Genomic DNA, 21,927 nt, shown 5'->3' with positions numbered 1-21,927 from the left:
GGCTAATTACAGGAGACTTTTTGCCCCCCGTAAACAGTCTAAATAACAAACAGACACATGCATGTCAGGCGTTTATGCATGCAAATTCATAGAAATGACTTATTTTTCTGTGAGCAGATCTTAAAAGCGATAACTCCTCTGCAGAGGCCAGCTGTGTGCACGGAGGAGGTGTGAGCAGAGCGATGTAGAGAGGCGAGCCTTCCTGCCAGTGTGTCAGCTTATCAGAAATCAGCCTGGGTGTTTCTTGTCACCTCAATTTCATCCGAGGCCAACAGTGCAGAGGCGACATCTCTGCTAACATCGGCACTGTCTTCGCACAAGTCAAGGTGAGCTATAGATATTAACCCTAAATCAACCTAAAGTAATCATCTTTAGGAAATGGTATGAAAAAAATAATATACAGAATTTGAAATTAGGGAAATGTGTGCTTTATGGATGTTTTTCTTTGAGTTTTACAATTTTCTTGTTGACAGACTCAGAAAATTGATTGTCATTTTCAGATTGTAGAAGGAAGTTCCTCATTCTCAGTTAATGTGTCACATTTCAAAGAGGTTTTTGTCAAAACTGTTAAGTTACATCCTGTAAGTTACATCCTGTAAGTTACATCCTGTATGGGGCCCCAGTTGGCCAAGCAGTTTAAACGCAGGTCTCTTGCAAACCTTGTCGCAGCAGTCACTGGCTCTACTCCTGCTTCTGCTCTCCATCTTTCACATCTCTCCTCAGCTGTCCTGTCTCATGAGACCAAAATCCCCAAAACACAACTTTTAAAAAACTTAAATTTTCCTATTGTTTGGACTCATGTTCAGTTTGGATGCTTCTTTGTTTCTGGAGAGTAATTCCTCTCGTGGAGCAGTGACAGGAACAATAATAGCCTTTAAATGAACATGCTTTAAGTAAGAAAGCTGTTGAATATTTTTTCCTTCTTTTGACTTCACTCCCTCATTTTGTATTCCTTGAATTTGTGTCATTGAAGAAGCAACATAAGTAACTATTTTTTGTGCATACAGTGCATTTCAAACATTTAAGCTCAAGCTGTAAATGTTAAATCCATATTTATTAGTGTCTGTTGAGCAGTGCAGCTTTAGAGAGACAAGAGATCAGCCAGAGCTCACAGAGAGTATCTTTAGAGTGTATATTTACTCAGGGTGATGTTGTTTTGATTTCAGGGTAAAGGGGTAGTGCTACTTGGTGACTTGGTGTTGTAGTAATCTTCTGAACCGACAGACTTTTTTTTTTTTTTTTTTTTTACAGAAGAAGGTAAAACATAATTGCGCCTCTTTCACATTTTACATCATGAGGAACTTCCTGAATTGCACTGAGTGAAAGAATGCTAGCTGTAGCCAAAGTAAATCCACAGTTCATTTATTTTTTATTTTTTTATTTTTTATTTAAAAGGACCATGCATATTAATTAACACTTCTGTAAATATGCCAGAGTTAGCCAAAAGGCTAGTTGACATCTGTAGTACCTTGCCAGATGTTAAAAAGGCTCCCTAAAAAGATCAAGATTAAACAAAGATAAAATTGAGTAAAATAAGATCAAAATAAGAAGGTAGAGGAGAAACCAAAACACAAACAGACAAACAAAAAAGAGAAGACAATTAAATTAAATTATTATTTACACACAGATGGCTGACACAAGGTGGTCACGTCATTTTTGTTATTATGACATCAAAGTATAAAGGTTTTTTTTCAATAATGTCCATTTAAAGAGATGTAGCAGTCAATCATGTAGCCAAGATATTAATATAAATAAATAAAAACAACATCTAGTTGGTGGATGTTACTAAAGTGGCCTCCCTTTGGTAGATGAAGATATTGTCAAGCCTCCATTGCCCTCACCATATACATAAAGACATAAACACATACTAAATACACTATCAGGCCAGTTCTTTGCAGACAAATTCCTGTATCTTTAAAACATTCAGAAAGAAACTAATTGCATTAAATATAAGTTAATGAATTGCTGCTTAACTGAATGAGTTTATTATAACAGAATAAATATACATATTATATCCAGTGTTACAATTTTTCTGATCACATTGACAACATTGTTTTTTTTTTAAATATTTATCTACTCAGTTTTATTTATATTTGTATCCTTTATTGTATTATTAACTCTTATCCCTACCCTTTTTTATTTATCTATTTCAATAATTTATATTCTTAATGTTTCTTAAACTTATTTTGATTATGCATATTCTATTGGGGGCGGCAGTAGCTCAGCCCATAGGGACTTGGCTTGGGAACTGAAGGGTCGCCGGTTGGAGTCCCAGTATGGTCGAAGTTTGGCAAGTGGACTGGTGGCTGGAGAGGTGCTGGTTCACTTGCCTGGGCACTGCCGAGGTGCCCTTGAGCAAGGCACTGAAACCCCAACTGCTTGGGGTGTGCTGGTTGATGGCAGCATCCTCACACTGACATCTCTCCCTAAGCATGTTCACTGCATGTGTGTTCATGATTGTATGTATATACTGTGTGTGTAGCATGTCCAAAAAATAGCAAGAGTGAAAAAATTGAATTTCCCCCCTGGGGATTAATAAAGTACCTTTCTTCTTATTATTGTTGTTGGTGTGCATTAGAGCAAAAGTGAGTAACTAGAGCATTTACAGAAATGTAGTGGAGTACAAAGTACAATAATTGTCTTCTAAATGTTCCTTTGAAATATCTGTCGAATATGCTTATTGTTAAAATGTTTTATCTGATAGATATCAACAAATACAAGGTGATTCATTCTGCTAAAATTACGTCACTTTTCCGACAGAGTAAGGCTCGAGGAGGTAAGGGGGGGTTGAGGGGTGGGAACAGAATGTCTCGTCCAACCAATCAGCAGCGCGGTATGCAAATGAGCCGTCGGTCCGTCAATGTGGTGAGCAGCAGCAGCAGTCTAGAGTAGAGGAGTAGAGAGAAGCGGTCCGGATCCACTGAGGTACCTATGCGTGCATGTTTCTCCAGTCTATGAAGCTTTGGATGGCTGGACACTGAAAACACACGGCAGTCACACCACAGATGTGAAGCTCCTTGGTGCGATCATACGGATTTATTATTCACACTTTTACTGGAAGTCATAGAGAAGAGAGATGAAATACAAAGTAAGTGAAGCGGCACAGGTTGATTCTATACTCGTCTTATGTTTGTACTACTGAAAGAAATTTTAAAAAGCCTTCAAGAAGTTGGGTTTGTGAGATGACTGATGAGTGAACAGTGATGTTTTGATTGTGACCTTTGTAAACTTTTGATTAAGTGTCTGAAATGAGTGCATCCGGGTGTGTTTGAAAAGTGTTTTAAAAAAGGGAAACTGCAGTAGTGGGAAGTGCCACTTTTCATTTAGTGTGTGTGGAAATGTGCTTATGAGTGTTTGATTTCTACCTTGCTTGTGTTTCCATGTAATGTTCTTTCTACCCTCAGGCTACGTTTACTGCCATCACAGGGGCGTCATTAGGGTTTAAACGCAACCAGCTCATTGCCCCTGGGCAACCCCCCCCCCCCCCCCCCAAAAAAAAACAATAAAAAAAAATCTGCTGTGTAGATTTAAACAGGATAGGTCGAAGTATGGAATTCAAAATGTTAAAAAATAAAGCAACAGTTTGAATGTTCCCTTATCCCCGAGATGCCAATATATTTGAAAATATTGGTAGATACAACTTTGACATATTAAAGTTACTGTTGCGTTTGGCACTTCATGTGGACAAATGTATTTGTTTGGACTGTTTTCAGACAAAAACTCTCTGTACTCTATGTACCCATCTCTGAACCCTCTCTCTTTGGCATGGAAGTTTTACAACAAAGGGTTGTTTTGGGTGGGTGTTAAAAACTGCTTGAAGCTGGCACTGGAAACCACATACACACCAATTCAACAAAGGCGATCTTTACAGCAGAAATAAACATGTTTACAGCCTGGTACACAAAATTAGTGTAGTCTGGATAGCTCATTTCTATTAGATATTACGATTACGAAAAGCCTGCCTCTTTACCTCACACTAGCTCGATAGCAGTTACGATGAGTTCAGCATTTCCAATATGGCTCCCACCAACGATTGGCTTCAAAACAGATGGGTGACGTCACGAATACTACGTCCATTAATTATACAGTCTATGGTGTAACCTCATCTGACATTAACCCCAAATTAGGGATCAGATAAAATGATCATATAGTAACAATCAGTTTTCTCTCTGCTGGTCTGATTTGCTTATAGGTCATATGAGGCATCAGTCTGTTTTATAACAAGATAAAAACTCCACACAGGAGCTTTAAAATAAGAAGATGGCATTAAAGGGTGCTACTTATTTCACTTCAACTGTTATGAATTATGTGTTTTACCCAAGGGGGAAGCTTTCATCAAGCGAGAGAGATGAGTAAAACATCATCACACTGATGCAACAATCCTGCAACTACCACATATTAAAGGGAAAGTTACTCTGGTGTAAACAGAAGGAAGAAATCTGACGTTGCCACATGTTTTTATCAGAAAGTGCTTTATAATGTTCTTGCTATGTTATTTTACACTCCTGACTTCCACTTTCAACTACAATGAAAGGTGTCATAAAATTCCTTCGATGCTCTGGTCAGCACGTAGCACGTAATCAGAGGCTGTGTTTGATGTGTCATTGTTAGTCACTGAGGTTTATTCGTTTGATTGACAGCTTATTGAGGCTCACTTTCTATTTCAGCTGAAGCACTGGAGGCTTTCGTTTGACTCTTGTGGATGTTGACATTTTTTCTTTCTCCTTTGTGATTGTTTTTGAGCTGTTTAAATATTTGAGAAACACAGTTTGATCTCTAAGTCAGCCTCACCATATAAGGAAACTGTACTCTCTGATGCAAAACTGTGTTTGGATGACTCAGGGCTTTGGAGGGCTGTGGCTTCAACCCCTCACTGGTTGTTTCCAGAAGTGTGAAGTAGCCGTTTTTCCAGACTTTTGGCTCAGGCTGGACTCGACACAGTTCGGGCTGTAGGCAGTGTTTGGGTCTCTGCTTCTGCTGGGCCTGGTGTCACTGTTTCAGGAGGGTGTGGTGGTGATTGGAGGGCGTCCACGTTGTGTGTTTCTGCGTCATGTCCCTAAACTGACTCATTGTCCTGTTAAGTACACAGCTGACAGAGCTGAGAAAGAGAGACCTCGGGGTGGTGATGTGTTCAGGAGCATAACAAGGATTTCATGGGGGTGGAACAGTTTTGACCATGACCTATTGATCACTGCTATCATCACAGTGGAGGAGATTGATCAGAGGAGATTATAAATGGGTTAACACAACTGTGATTTCAAGCTGTTATCTGCCTCTTGCCTGTCTTTCTGACGTAACACTCTGCGTCTTTGTTTGCTTCTATCACACAGATAGGGAGGGCATAGAAACCATGCAGAGTGCTCTTTCTCTATGATAAACAAATCTGAATTATGCAACACCATACAAAGATTTCCGGTTGGTGGCAAAGAAAAGTGTCAGACGAAGAGACCTCGTCTTGCATCCCGGTTTTATTTACCAAGTTTCTATAGCCAGTCTGTTAAATAGTGTCAGAGAGAACTCTGTCCCCTATCAGAGCTCAGCATTCACTCTTGATCTCAGCCGCTATGAATAATTCACAGCTATATTAAGCGTTTCTCTCCTCCCAGAGTCTTAATGTTTCAACAGAAGCTTAATGAGGTCGCCCCGGAGATTTGCACCCCCGGACGTCAACGTATCCTGAGGTGAATGTGGCCAGACTCAGCCTCCCCTCCCTTTCTGCCTCGCCCCTCTGTGGCATCAGAGAGGGCTCAGCCTCCCCTCCCTTCTCCCTCGCCCCTCTGTGGCATCAGAGATGGTTTCCGACGGGGGCTCAGGTGTGAAGGGAAAGCTTGTCTTCCATAGGTCACTTATAATCCCCTGCACACAGGCAGATCTCTAACAGCATTAGCGAGGCCTGTGAGAAAGACGAAAACAGAGGATAGCAGAGGGAGTTTGAAGGAATAGTTCAGCTGTTTTTTTAAATGTGCTTATTCACATGTAGCTTAGCTAAGACAGGAAAAAGACTAACATTGAAGCATTCAAAGACAACCAAATCCCCCATCAGCACGTCTAAAGCTGACATATCTTTTTAGATATTGCTAAAAAAACAACACCATTTTTCTGGTTTGTGAGTGACTGAACCATCTGTTATTATGAAGTTATAGCTAGCATCAATGTAGCTTAGCAAAACACTTAGAACAAAGTCATTATTTTGAGTTTTATACAGCTGTTGAACCAAAACTGGATTTGTTAAATATTGATGGTTTGTTTCTTTTTCCTGTTTCTATTTCAACAGCACGGGGCCCAAAAATAGCTTAGCTTAGCATAAACAGTGGAAGAAGTACTAAATGGCTAGCATGGGTTGTCCAAAGGTAATATTATACCTCTGTCACATCCAAGACAACATTAATCAATATTTTACAATTGAATAATGTGGTTGGTCTGTTGTTTAATATAAATGTACAGCTAGCATCCTGGTAGCTTAGCACACTATGAATAAAAAAGAGTAAAACTGTGCTGTTATTAAGAGTTTAACCGCATTGCTGAACCTTAACTTTTTGTGTTAACTCTTAGTTTGAGATGCTGGTACGCATATTCTGTTACCTTTTCCAATAGAGCCAAGCTAGCTAGCTGTTTTCACATGTTCCCAGTGATTATGCTAAGCTAACTGTTCCAATATCAGCTTTATATTTACTGTACAGGTATACGAATGATATCAATTATTTCACAAGTCTCCAGCTGAAGTTGGAGGACTACAATTACTCCTGAAATGTAGTCAAACTTTTCCTTTCATTTTGTTTTGACACAACTTTCTTAGCAAATTCAAATCGTCCTCCGTTTCACATTCCTGCTTGATGACTTTCACAACCTTTTAACTCATTCCTCTGGAGCTGACGTAACTGTTTCAGAAATAGCTTTACAACCACAAAGAAGAGTGATTAGGTGAACCCAAATTCTAGCCAATATGTGTGTGTGTGTGTGCATGTGTTATCCTCGGTGTTTCTCTTTTTTATGGGTTCAGGTTCCAGGCGCTGTTCCAAAAAGCAAAGAGTGGCTGGAGGAGAGCGGGGCAGACATTGTTCTGAGAGGGAGGAGGCCGAGGATCTGTGATGCTGAAAGGGGCCTGCGGAAAATGAAAGAAAGAGGAAGTTGTGGGGGGAACGAGAGGGCAAACAGAGTTGGATGTGTTGGGTGGAGGGGTTTTTTGGGGGGGGGGATGGGAGCATGGAGGTCGAGGAGCGCCCCGTGAGAATGGGAGCATTCCAGGCGATTGTGCGTGGGAAGGCTGTTTCGGAAGATGCACATGATTGTTTCAAGGTGCCCCTTTAGATTGGTAATGAGTCTGGCGGCAAGGCACACCGGGATAGTGCAGCTTTTCTTCTCTGGGGTGTGGAGTGGGGGACATTTGTATTCTCCTGAAAGAAACCCAGGCAAACAATCCCTTTTCCCTGCTTGTTTAACCTTTCCAGAAGCCTCTGCAACTTTTAAGCACACTCCTAAGCCATAAAATAGCTTTTCCATGTAGCTTTTTCCTATTTTCACAAGCCGTCCCATAGACCATTTAACCACCACACTGCCTGTTAAAAAGTGGTGGTATTTTCATGCTGTGATTTTGAGTTATTTCAGCATTTTTCTGAGGGCAGAGTTACTTGCCTCTGTGCCACATCTTTGCTCCTGTGCAGGATTTTCAGTCTGCTTGAAGGGCTTCTCCCCCAGCGAGAATGAATAGCCTCCCCTCCACCCTCCTCCATCCCCCTGCTGCGCCCTCGCACCATGAGCCAGCCATTAACATTTGAAAACGGTCAGCAGGGAGACAGACTTTATTGTGTGTTCATTTCAGCCAAAGAGACAAATAGAGAGAGGGAGGGAGAGAGACAGGGAGAAAGGGGGGTGACTATATCCAGCATCACCAACAATGCGCATAATCATTTCTATGTTTGACCTTTGGCGGAAATAATTCTCGCCACCCTGTTCCTTCCCCCTGAGGAATGCTAACTATTCTGCAGGGTCATCTCTAAAGATGTAGCAGGCCTCTGCCAGCTTGAACGACCCTGAGGAGAGTGTCGTCGTGGCAGATAAGAGGAGGCACGACAGCTGGGAGCACTGGGGAGGAAAAGTGTTGACATACCAGTGGATACAACCCAGAGTCAGTTGTTTGTTTGGCGGACGGTTGGTGATAAAAGCTACTTCTGCTTTCATACAATTTCAAGTTACAATGGCATTTTTAAACTAGAAGGTTCTCCATCCATCCACTTTCAGAGTTTATCTACTGGACAAAACAAGGTACACTTATCCTATGAACATTCATGGAAACTGGAGGTTGTTTGGTTGCTTGGTTGCAGAAAATACTCCCAACCCAAAAAAACAGAAATGGCAAAAAATAAGACAAGAGGTTTCTTATGTTGACTGAAAGCTGGCGGTGCAATCAGAGGTATCATGAGTAAGGCGGTCAACGCAATGACTTGCAAGTCCAACCCCTGAAACAAACGTGGCATATGCATTAGAGTTCCTTCCTCTTCCTCTTACTTGTGTGGACTAAAAACCAACGTTAAAGGTGCATACAGCCATCAACTGTATTAGAATGTGTAAAAATGAACATCTTCATTGAGGATTTACATTATTTTCTCCATAAAGAGAGAGAGGAAAACTAAATGAATCAAATTATCTGTATTGCATAAGTGTTTCCAAAAGTCTCCCATTGTTTCTAAAATTGGTTGAGTGTTACTTTCAAATGTCTCAGTTTCAGGAGTTCTTTCATATGTCTTATGGATAGGCTGGGTATCTAAAGTAAGAAGTTTTGAAGCTAAAAGCCATCAGTGAAGACATAACCAGACATTATAATACTTCTCTACTACCATGATATGAAAAAGCACAGATGACAGATGGCATCTTGTAGTGCCACATTGTTTATCAGTGTTTTCATCTGGACAATGAAGATAAAGTCGTATGCAGGTTGTATCTGGTTAAACTGGTACATTACCACTCAACTGGAACAATGTGTAACCAGCACAGGCATATGACGTAAACATGTAAACAGGTAGGAGGCTGGTGGTGCTAGCTCTGCTAGTGGTAGCCACACTCAGAAAACCAATTTGACAATGTTTACCTTGTGTTGACAGTGTTAAATTGTGCTCAATTTGACTGTTCTTTGAGTGTTGTCTTACCTTTGAACTCTTCAGTCAGTCAGAATTAAATTTTTGTTTAAACTAAGAAATTAGTCACTTTGGATCATCCTTAGATGACATGCAGAAAATGCTTGAAGGTTGGATTTGGACCTTGGCTGCTGCTGCTTCTGTCGCCCCGTATGCAAGGCACAAATTTAACGGCTGAGCTAAATTAGTTAAGATAGATTGTTTTAATAATTATTAGCTGTTTTTATAGATAATTGTTTAATGTTTGATGATTGTATGTGCTAATGAATCCCAGATTCTCAAAAGTAAGGAATTACAGCTTTTATTACATCATTTTAGACATAAATTACCTTCTTTGTCCAAAAAAAAAGTCATTTTTTAAAGCAGATTGCTGCTACTTTAACTACTCTGTTTTCAATAACAGAGTACTATAGAAAATACTAACACTAAACGCTTTTCAAATAAGTGTAAGACTCAGGCCTTATCTCCTCTGACCACAGAAATAACAGAAAAGAGAAGCTAAGTATCATCAGTAGTTGTTTCCAAAGCACTTAAGTATTAAACTGGGTGGATCTTCTCCTCTAATGAACAAAAGATTTCTCTTTCATCTCCGATGCCCTTCATGTGTCAAAGCAGGGAAGATGGCAGGCTCTGTCGTATAGCCTTTTTGTATCAATGACATCTTTGCATAGCGTGAAATCAGGAGGACACTGAAGGGAATCTCCATCTCATTGGCTATTCCTATATGTAAAACCACTCAATGTGGCCCTGCAGAGATACCATGAAACATATTTCACATTTCAGCTATTCCCCCCTGGAGGGATTAGCTCCCGTCTCTGGGGGTTACCATCGTGCACTCTTGTACCCTCGTTTGGCATCAATGCCAGGCTTGGAAATAATCCATCACTTTTCTCTGCCAACACTTCTTGGCTGGGGCCCCTCGAATACCATCCTCACTGTTGTTTTTGTGTGTTGGTGATGTTTTTGTGACCCCTTGGGTGTGGTAAATTGCTCTTTTAGGCAGAAGGTCAATGTCAGCCACCAAACAAAGTCTCCAGAGCTTGCAGAGATTCATAGCTCCGCTCGGTAACACTTCAGCGGTCCTCAAACTGAAGGACAGTTTGTCTTCCTGCTGCTTCAGAATGAATGAGCAGAATATGAGAGGCAATGTTGCACAATATGTTTACCCAGCAGCTCTTTTGGCTCACAGAACCTGATACACATTAGACAGACAATCTCCAGTGTGGTTTTCACCTTTAATTACAGGCTGTGCTTGTCGTTGAGGAGAGGGAGTCCAATATGTGAAAAGATAAGACGAGGTCAGTGTTAGACTGGGTGTCTTTGGGTTCTTCAGGGGGCAGGAAGTGCTTCAGGGTAAGGAGTGGGGCGGAAACAGAGAAGGGCAATATGTCTGGTTACCTAGTAGTTTATGTGACAGTAAAAAAATACAACCATGATAAGTTCAGTGAGTAAGGAGGCGCGGGAGGAGGACAGTCATTTTTACTAAGAACTCACTCTGATCACTTCCTGTGTCTTGCTGTGTCTTGTTCGTGTTTTATTCCATAATCATACAGATATTGGCTCAGCTGTCAGATTGAAAACTATCAAGATTAAAATGAAAAACCTAGTCCTGTGTCTATATGCAGACCTCCTTATTGATGAGAATGAAAGAAACAAAGAGTCCCTTATCAGTAATATAGCTAAAATGATATCTGACCACAACTGATAACAGCAGAATCAAGCTAACGACATATTGCCATATGAACTTATTTTGAAAACTACTTATTTAATAATAATAATAATAATTTTATTTGTAGAGCACCTTTCAAAACCAGGTTACAAAGTGCGTTACATGGGCAGCAAAATAAAACAGGCAGATCATAAAAACACACAAGTCAAGATAAAGAAATACAACATATTTTAAAAGACATAAAAATCCCCTAAAATAACTCTAAAGGAATACAATTATTTTAAAATATATTTCTTAAGATGGTTAAAATAAAATAGAGTCAAATAAAATTCAGATAAAATCCGGGAAGGCTCTGCGATAAAAGTATGTTTTAAGAAGGGATTTAAAAGAGCTCACTGACTCAGCAGACCTGATCTCCTTGGGCAGAAGGTTCCCGAGTGTCGGACCCCTCACTGCAAACGCTGTGTCCCCTTTTGTTTTCATTTAGTGTTTGGAATGAACAGTAAACCTCTGCCCGAGGATCTTAATGTACGTGTCGGCTCATAGGGTATTAAAAGGTTTGCTATATAGCTCGGAGCAAGACCATGCAGGGCTTTAAAAGTAATCAGTAAAATCTTAAAATCAATTCTAAAGCATACAGGGAGCCAGTGCAAGGAAGCTAAAACCGGAGGGATGTGGTCGAATTTACATCCAGTCAACATGTTTTTTTGTATCATTACTTCTTTTCAGTTCTGTTTTTGTCTCCTTTTGGTCTCCTGATTCTAAATGCGCCTCTGTGTTCACTATCTTGTTGCTAATCTCCTGTCTGGTACTGAGCATGTATTCTACAGTTGGTGCTCAGCTAGAAATAATACAGAAACTTGTTAAAAAGTTTGCTAAAAGATGCTAGAACTGTCTGTGGAGATAAAAAGCAGCTTGATTTGTCACTATGAGCAGCTGTCAGAGTTATTTGATCACTTATAAGACATTGTAACACAACCACAAAGCCCACTATGAAGCTGTGTTGGTAGTGCTAGCCAAAATAAAGAAAGCTCTTGTAGCATGTTGGTTGTGTTGCATTATCAACTTTTCTAATTCTTATTTGTAGACGAAGGAACTGCAGTTTATGTTGCCAGACTTGTACAAATAGATTTTAATTAACTGAGCACTCAATGTTCTTTCCACATAGCAAACAAGCTAGCTAAGACAATGTTAGCAAGCTTTTCTAGCTCTCATGTGAAACAAATGAATGCTTCTCAATATATATATATTTTTTTTCGTTCTGCTTCAGTGTTGTTGTTTTTTTAAACAAATAGGAATGAACTCTGAACTGTTCTCATATCCACATCGCCGACAAGTTAGCTAAAACACTGTTAGCTAAAACACTTATAACCTCTTTAGCTCTCAGTTTTTTCTACTCTATTGTTATCTATGTGAAATAAATTAATGTTAACTTTTGCTCCTAGAATTTTGTTTAACTGTTGTTTTTCAAGATATTCAGAATGATCAGTGGTTAGCTAGCAGCTTAGCAGCTATGGCAGAATTACCACTTGCCGAGTGAGTTATTACTGTTTAAAAAAGCAGCTCGAACCACATATTTTATTTACTATTCCATTAACTGTGTTGTGATTCAGCCTTCAATCTTGACTTTGATGATAAAATGTAAAAGTTAATAAAAAATAAGCAGACATAAAGCCTTAAATGACTAAAATTTGCATATTTTTGGTTTTGTTTTCGAGGGGAACTCCACTATTTTGACTCCGGTTTAATCATGCGTATTTTCTGACTAAACATATCTTAGCTCTAGGGGATGTGTTTTGGAGCATCAGTGGTTTGTCACAGCTTGCAGAGTGTGGTTAGACTCAACATGGCGCATCATTTCCTGCCAAAGATATGGTCGCCCAGCCTTGCTGTTGCTGTTTGGATGTTTTCAGGGTGTGGAGATTTCCTCGCAGTGCTGCACCTCATGAATCACAAGTGAGAGAGGGAAGGTGGTGGGTGTCATATTTACACTGGGGACACAATAGCCTTTTATTCAGCACCCAGCAGAATGAATAGAGCCTTTTTTTTCTTCTCTCTATCAGCCTTGAGGTGCTCAGGGTGTTGCGTCTTTAAATGTAAAAATAATCAGAACATCACACATCATATAGCATCATATTTGTATGACTCATTTTGTCCATAAACTGTTAAAACAATGAAAAGAAACCCATAATATTCCATTATAACAGTATTATTTACACAAATGTGTTACTTTGTCTGAAAACAGTTCCAAAACAAAAGGTAGCCAGTCAACTGAAGATATATAAATCAAGAAAAGTAACTTTTGATTCACTAGAACTTAATTGAGCAACATTCAATAACCATTAAAATAGTTATTGATGATGTTTCAGCCATATTTAATCAGTTTATTAACCAACTGTTTGCTTTTCTTCTTAATTATTTAGTGTAACCACTTACCACAAGGCTGGAATAAAATATTGCTTTGTTTACCAGCCTGTTACATCCCTTCTCATGCCACTGTAACTGTGTCATAAATATTGATCTACAGCTGCTTGCATAATAAATCAATCATTGTGTGGTAGTCGCAGTCACGTGTTGTATGTTCATAGGCTTAGAATAAAAGCTCCAGAGTTGTGACATTTTTCCACTGGACTCTTTCAGAAATAGAGGCGGCGAAGTTTCACCGAGCCTGCTGTGTAATTATGTTACTACACGGCCACTGGCTCGTAAAGAGGCTGTAATCAGAGGGTCAGCCTCCCTGAAAACTGTCCAAATGAAGAAATTACCGTGCACTCTGAGCCCTGAATCGCTTCCCATGAGCCCTTCACACGGCCCATTTATTTGAACTGGCTCTCACCCGCAGCAGGCCGCACTCCCAGGAACGGCTTGTAAATGTCATCAGGTCCTCATTACCGTCATTACTATAATTATTTTCTATATTTAACCACGAGAATTGAGGCCAAATGAGTGTGCTGGTTCGCCCCTTTTTCCGCGAAACCACCCCGGGACGCGTGTTGCAGTGGTACGGCCCTAATTTTCACACTGTAAGGTACTGCGTTATGTCTGAGCAGGTTCTGTTTGTTTATGAAAATCAGGGTTGCTTAGGGGACACTCTGATTTGTGTGTGGTGGTTTTTTTGCTATTATGTGTATGTGTGAATTTGTTTGCCAAAGCCACCTTCATTATTAGTAAAGTGAAGTGAATCCCAGAGAAGCAGAGCTCAAAGCGCCCAGGGAGCTCTCACTGAAAGCAAAGGTGGGACCTTTCAACAGGCAGGCTGTGGAGTTACATAAGTTTTTATTTTTGGCCCGGTCAGCGCAGGCTCTCCACATGAATGAGAGGACGTTTATACTGTTTGTGTTAGGGCGAGACGCTGGTGGGGGAAAAAAAAAAAAAAGTGTTGTTGACGTAGAGGTGAATGAGTCAGAGCAGAGAGGGGCTCAGACAGCTGGGTCTGCAGTGCTGGAGATTGGGTCCCAGGTGCAAATGTGGACGGCTCAGCTTTGAAAGATTCCTCACTCTCTAATGACAAAAACATACGAGGCTGTGAAAGGGTCTCTCATGCACGGGACGGTTTGGGATTGGAGAGACCCTGAAATATAAGATTAGAGTGTGTTTTTAGGAACTGAATACTTTCTTTTATCTTATCACTTCAACATCGTCTGGGTCTGATCTGTTATTTCTGCAAGTACATCGAAGTCTGTTAGCTTTATATTTAAAGTCACAGTAGCTGAAACTATCTGTTGATTCCACGCAACTGTTTGAATTTGGGCTAATAAACGATACATTTTTAGAATTGCAGTCAATTGATTTATATTAGTAGTTAATTGCGATTAAAAGCATTTTAACCACATGTTAAAAATTCAATTATTCTGTATTTCATAACAGTTTTTAAGCCCATATTAACAATCTTAAGCAATTCTCACTGGTGTCTTGTACTGCCCTGCAATCAGTTGCCACCCATTTAGCAAACACTGTAGTTTCTGTGGTTTCTGTGGTGGTTTCTCACTCTCCAGAATAGTGCTCTGCTGGCTTTTGTGATGCAGCTGCCCACTCACACCAGCCTGACCAGCTGCACCTGTATGCTTAGCTCTTAGGTGTTACCTCAAACTCCAAGTACCTTGGTGATATTTGAATTCCATTTCACACAAAGTTACTCTTGACCTGCCATCTGAGCCATCTGTGAGTTTTTTTTTAAAGTTAAATGTGCCATTCAAGGTGTTGTGGTGTTATCTTCTATCACAGAGGCAGCAGAAAGCAAGAAGACAATGCGGCAGCTTCGCTACGGTGCGCCAAAAGGGACAAAATAGCATGTAATCCAAAAATTATAGCATGTTAATTTCAGACCTTAATAGCATCGCAAGTATTTAGTTAATGCTGACAGCCTTAGCTTAAATGTTTATGTAAATTGGTTTTTATCAAATTTTAAGAAAAATTCAAAATTAAAAGGTATTAATATTAAGACGGGCCGCCGGTTTGATAAAACAAAAGATATTAGAACATCACATTGGACTCTGGGTAGCTTTACATTGTTGGACATCTCATTGATGGGAAAATGAATTCATTAACTCAGAAAATGATTGTAAGATGCTCTTTTAGATATTAACTTTTAGTTTTCTAGAGTACCAAAGAAATCAATCCTTGAAATAGTCAGTAACTTGATTGTTGAATAATTCCACATTTTCTGACATTTTAGCATCAAAATGATTGAAATTGATTAATTCACATATTGTTGCAGCTCTACATCAAAGCATACACTAGAAAGCATGTACTGACATTTATCTGGTGTAAGTTAAAGATTGAAAGGTAAAAATAAATCCAGTCAAATTGATTAAGTAAACAAAGAAATAAATTCAGTAAAAAGTGGAATACAATTTCTGATAAAGACGCACTTGTAGGTTCATACAGGTTTGAAATATACAGGTAAAAGCCATTTAAAGACTTTCTACCTCATTGCAGGGTAATATTTTGTTTTTAAAGTACACCTCTGCCAGCCTGTGGTATTTATTTAGATTTGAGGTCAGGACCAGAAACGCTTCCAGGAAGCAGCAGAACGCCTTGCTGGCTCATAGCGGATCACTTCCTGGAAGCTCATCTGTAGCTGCAGCAGAAGGGGCCTCGCCTGCCTGTCGGTCTACTGACAAACTGCAAACACATGTGTTTACAGGAGGATCAATGGTCAGTGCAGGAGTCACTCGGCTATGACTAAACTGGGTTTACACCGAGAGATCAGACACTCGGTTTAATATTCAGTTTCACCTGCTGAGATTAGAGCGGGGCTGCCCGGCTGGGGCAAACAAAAACACGATTACAGGAGCATCACTTCAAAAGGATCTGCATGTTCTGCATGTTATCCTTCGCAGCTAACAACTTGCTTATATACAGTATGTGGGCCCCTCTGATTTGCATTACCTCTCATCACGTTTCAAAGCTGTGACTCGCTCTTTACAGGGTGAGATGCTGTGAAAATGATCATGATTTCCTTTTCTGTATGTTCCTCCCCACAAGCTTAGCAGCAATGAACTAAACCACAAAGAGAGCAACTGTATGAAAATGTGTCAAACAGACCCTTTTTTTTAGTCCCTGTGGTCCCTGACTCAAAGCAGCAGAGGATGTTGTTCTTTGTTTCATCCTCACAAACAGAAACATTTGTGTCTAAATTCTGCACCTTCAATTTCTGGTCACCTTCAATCTTTTGAAAAGGACCGTAAATAAAACATCAGTGTTAATGCATGCCTTAAATCTTGAGGTCTTCACCGAGGCAACATTACAGCGTGAGTATGTTTAGTGATTGTGTCTCTGAGGTGTTCTCAGAAATGAGCGTGTCAGTGTGGTTTAGAGGACGGGTGCTGGGTCACAGCCACTCTCATCTCTTGCATCTCTTCCCTCTCACCTGCGTGTATCCTCTGCAGAGCATGCAGATGAATATGTGGTTTTCAGAGCCCTTTTCATGCGTAGAGGAGTGCACACATGCTGGTTTTATGATGGCAAGGTTGGTGAATTCTTGAGTTGGTTGCAGAGATCTCATCAATGAGTGGAGAGACAGATGAGCCTGTGTGTGTGCTGCTCTGTGTCTGTGAGGTGATTTAATTTCTGCACTGAGCATCAGACGCTGAGCAGGTGACACCAGCCTCTTTAAAACCCCTCATGTGAACAGGTTTGCGCTCAAGTGTCACGTAGGAGTCATTTCAGACTTAATATGATTTAACATTTCAGATCATATGAGATGTTCGCCTGCATCTACAGGGCCAGATGACAGTCTTGTGTTATGATGCATAATCTGATTCCTTTTAATTTTTATAGATGTTATGATCAGGGCTGCTAATAAAAATATTTCCTCTTGTCTCGAGGAGATCAGGACTGCTGAATCAGTGAGCTCTTTTAAATCCCTTCTTAAAACATACTTTTATCGCAGAGCCTTCCCAGATTTTATCTGAATTTTATTTGACTTTATTTTATTTTAACCGTCTTAAGAAATGTATTTTAAAAGAATTTTATTCCTTTAGAGTTCTTTTAGGGGAATTTTATGTCTCTTAAAATATGTTTTATTTCTTTATCTTGACTTGTGTGTTTTTATGATCTGCCTGTTTTATTTTGCTGCCCAAGTAAAGCACTTTGTAACCCGGTTTTGAAAGGTGCCCTACAAATAAAATTATTATTAGAATTATTATTGTTACTAAATATGTCTGTTGTTTTTAAGTAATCTTACAAGTGGATTTTCCTGAACCAAGAATAACCTCTTCATAGTGCTAACCAACCGGATTGCTACCTAATACTGACAAAGGTTATGTTTCTGTGGATCTTATATCTATCTATCTAATTAATGTACTGGCAGATGTGTGTCTAACATGAGTCTGGTCCTGCTGGAGGTTTCTGCCTGTTAAAGGAAGTTTGTCCTTGCGGCTGTAACTCACTAAATGTTGCAAAGTGCTCTGCTCATGGTGGATTAAGATTTCACCTTTATCGATAGGACAGCTGAAGAGAGACAAGAAACATGGGGGAAGACATGCATCAAATGGTCGAGTCTGGAAATCAAACCAGCAACCTCTGCAACAAGGACTATAGCCTCTAGATATGGGGCGTGCTTAGACCTTAAGGCTACTGGCGCCCCTTTACAGTGTAGTCTGACCTTGGTATTAGCCACATCAGCTATGTTTGGGTGAATCTCACCATAAAGACTTATGATTAAGAATATGAAAATGTTCTTACATGAGATGTAGTATCTCTAACTAACACCTAATTTCCCAGACCAGATTTATCCAGGCTCTAATTGGAGCTGCAGTAGTAATCAGAGTAATCAGCATTGAGTTTCCTCATGGATGCCTCTGCCAGCCTTGATCAAATTATTGGAATGAGCACACATCCAGGATCGGCTCCCATCGGGCGGCGTTCACCTCTGTGGGTCATGGTCGAAGTTGTTGCAGCTAGCTTAGCCAATGGCCCTGGCTGGAGTGATTGTGATGGTGTAATTGTGCGTTGGGTGTTGCTGGCTGCCGGGGCCTGACAGACAGCGTAGTTAGACAATAGCCAGGGAGACCAGACCCGCAGAGAGAGATAAAGATGGGACTCGCAGAGAACGTTTCACATGGGAACTGAACGTGTCGGAAAGAGGAAGGCCAGTGAGGGTTCAAGACAACCTCAAACCAGCAGCTGCGGCATGGTGGGCTTCCTCATTCCCACACTGAGCTACTGCAGGGCGAGGCGGTGATAACACTGATCGAAAATACAGAAATGATGGCACAGTTTCTTAAAATCCACACTTAAGTATTTTGACATGATCCAAATGTGCATGTAGCTTTAAATCTGCTGAAGAGTCAAATTATATCATCTGCTCAGCTGTTTTCATTCAGCATGAGTGGATTTAATCCAGCTCACTTTCCTACAAAGTGACAGCTTGTTAAGATTTAGAGTGTGGTTCCTACCCTGCTGTTTCTCTGTTGTTTCATCTTTATTCTAAGACGTTCTTTATCCACTTTATTGCTGAAGCAGAGGAAATAACAGAGCGCAAACAAAAATGTGTTACTCTTTTTTTACTCTGTTTATGAGGACCCATCTGACCAGGAAGTGGTGCTGCAAAAGTAAAGACGTGTGGTTGTTTGCATGAACCAAGGACAAGCTTGAAAAACAACTAAAATTAATGCTCCCTCCTCTCTCAGTATCTAACAACGAGGTGCCCTTGAGCAAGGCAGTTAATCCCTTATTGTGTTAATAGAGCTTACATAGATTACAGTACAGGACTTTTGTTGTGCACCGACGCTCCCACATGATTGAAGTTTATTATCTGAGAATAAAGCGGCTGAAAAGGAGTATTCATGCTCAGTTAACTCCCTCCCTGGGTGAATAAAGGCAAAAAGGAAAAGATTGATGCATTTACTGAGGCAATTAGGCTTAAATGCCTCTTTCAGACGTACAAGTGGCACACTCTGGGGCTTTTCCTATCTCCAAAATCTGTGGTTTGGAGCCATTATCCCTCAGCCCTCGCTGGCCCTTTAGATAACTGTGCCCCGGAGCAGGGCGCAAGCTGAGAAAATCCCATCAAGTTCAGATTGGTTGAAAGACATCTGGTGTGGAGCTGGGGGCTAATATAATGCTGCATGCTAATTTGAAGCTCAGAGAGATGTTCATTAGCAAGTCTCTCTCAAAAGACTTTGAAGAGTTGTACATAATAATTAAATCTAGTGTTTTAAAGACATTTCATTATGCACTTATTGTGGAGAGAGTGGGATCAGATGATAACCTGCTAAGCTAGCCGTCTGATAGCCAAGTATGACAACTAGAACCAGAGGGGGGTTATAATTAACATATTTCACCTCTAATATCTCACAGAGGAAGTTATTTTATGGTGCTTTTGTAAGTTGTAAAAATATAGTTTTGATACATTAGCATACTGCAATTCTAGCTAGCTGTCCCCCTGTTTTCATCAAGCTGCAACCTCTGGTCTAAAACTATTAGTCCAATGCAGAAGTGCTAAAAACTGCAGTTCATGGAGGGTCCGCTTGAGGCTGGCTCTGAAAGTACCGGAAACCACATACACATCAATTCAAAAAGCCGATCTTTACAGCAGAAATAAACATGTTTACAGCCTGGTACAAAAGGCGAGTGTAGTCTGGATAGCTCATTTCTCGATCGGCACAGACTGTACGGGGGGTTGAATTTTTTTTTAACGTTGCAATTTCGAAGATATTGAGAATACAAGTCTTTAAATGAGAGGCACAGCTGACTTGATCGACAGGCGGGAACACTGTATTATCCCTCAGCCTAGGAGGCTAGGAGGAGGCTAGGATGCTCAAAGCCCGCCTCTTTACATCACAATCGCTCAACAGCAGCAATATGGCTGCCACCGACGATTGGCCTAAAAAACATCTCTTCAGAAACAGATGGGTGATGTCACAGATAAAGTCCATATTTTATACAGCCTCTGGTTTTCTTAAATGCTTTTGGAAGCTAAATGCCTCTGACTTTAGCTTTCTTGTTGAAAGTTGAGAAAATTAAAGTTGTATCACTGTTATTGTTTTGCATTTATAAAGATATTCTTTATATTGTAAGCCTTAGCGGCCCTGGGTAGAGCTTGGTTAGCTAGCTCTTTGTTCCCTGCTATCGGCCCTATGTGCTAAGCTAAGCCAACTAGACTCTTGCTTTTAATAGTTTCAATTGAATTTAAAGAATTAAAGATGTAAAAACAAATAAAATAAAACACATCATATCATAAGCCTTGACAGTGTTGGACAGACCCTGGCTAGCTAGCTTTTTTCCACTGTTTCAATCCTTTGTGTTGTACTAAGCTAGCAAGCGTCTTGCTGAAGCTTCATATTTGAAGTAGAGAAATGAAAGTTGTATCTGTGCTCTTTTTAAGAACTACTCAAACAAAATATCCAGTGTTATATTGTGAGCCTTAAGTGGCTCCAGTACCAGGTTAGAAGATTATAACCATTAACTATTTTTTTTGTGCCAAGCTAACCAGCGTCTTTCTTCAGCTTCCAATTTAAAGTATAGAAATTAAAGTTATATCATTGTTATTTTTAAGGGTGAGACAAACAAAGGTGGCGCACTGTTATCAAGGTTGTATCAGTTTGTTTGTTTAACTCTTGGCAAAAGACTTGTGAAGCCTGACAGGGTGAGAACGAAAGAAGGGAACGTCTCTCTCTGTTAATATGGAGCAAATAATCAATGTCTGTTCTTCTCTTTCCACAGAACCTGATGGCTAAAGCATTGTATGACAACATGCCGGAGTCCCCCGAGGAGCTGGCCTTCCGTAAAGGGGACATCCTGACCGTGATAGAGCAGAACACAGGAGGCTTGGAGGGCTGGTGGCTCTGCTCGCTACACGGCCGCCAGGGCATCGCTCCTGGCAATCGCCTGAAATTGCTGATTGGACCCATGTTTGAGGCCCAGTCGCCTGCTGCAGCAGCCGCCTCCAACGCTGCCCAGTCCTCCCCTCTGAGCTCGGCCTATCAGCAGAAACCTGGTTCTGGATCACAGGGGATCTACCAAGTGCCCCCATCCCTCCAGAGTCCACAGCAACAGAGTCAGCAGAGCATCTACCAGGTTCCTCCTTCACAAGACGTCTACCAAGTCCCACCGAGGAGCACGCTAGGGGCTGAAAACACACCGAGCAAGGTAAGACAAGAAAAGAGAATCAGCTACAACTTATGACTGTCTTCATTATCAGAGAATCTGTCAATTAGTTTTAAGATTAATCATTTAATCCAATCATGCACCATGGAGAGCTAACAAGGCTGGACCAGCTGATTCCACTGATTAGCATCTCTTCAAGTACAAAAAAAAGGAAGTCATCAGTGAAACCCGGCAGAGGTGATAGACTGGAGGAAATATCTAGGCTATTTGCTCTCTATGGTGTTCATGAATAAATTATCATTTAAAAAAACACCTGAAAATGCAAATTATAGGTTGCCGCGGTCTGCCGTTCGGCAAATCAAGTGGAAAAAGCAGCAAATCCTGCATTGTAAATACATTTTTCCAAACAATTAACCATCTAATAATTCAACTTCATGGTCATAGAGTAGTGTGGTGTGTATTTCAAGGTCTTATTAACAATGATTTACACTTTTTAAGTCAACCAGATACAGTGCTAGAGAGGGGGATGAAAGCATGTATGAGAGAAAGTGAAGGAAAGGTCTATGGGAGGAG

At 40.4% G+C, this 21,927-nt stretch overlaps 1 protein-coding gene across 1 annotated transcript in view; it reads left to right on the top strand.

Moving 5' to 3' along the window:
- The first annotated feature begins 2,866 nt into the window (after window positions 1-2,866).
- Window positions 2,867-21,927, top strand: part of nedd9 (neural precursor cell expressed, developmentally down-regulated 9) — a 40,606-nt gene continuing 21,545 nt past the window's right edge. The window contains exons 1-2 of the mRNA XM_034704561.1: window positions 2,867-3,088; window positions 20,971-21,396. Of these exons, the coding sequence (XP_034560452.1) occupies window positions 3,077-3,088; window positions 20,971-21,396 (438 nt within the window). The 5' untranslated portion in view covers window positions 2,867-3,076. The remainder of the gene's footprint in view (window positions 3,089-20,970; window positions 21,397-21,927) is intronic.

The sequence above is a fragment of the Notolabrus celidotus genome, chromosome 16 (assembly GCF_009762535.1).
Source record: "Notolabrus celidotus isolate fNotCel1 chromosome 16, fNotCel1.pri, whole genome shotgun sequence".
Classification (NCBI taxonomy): domain Eukaryota; kingdom Metazoa; phylum Chordata; class Actinopteri; order Labriformes; family Labridae; genus Notolabrus; species Notolabrus celidotus.
This window is presented reverse-complemented; position numbering and strand designations above follow the sequence as displayed.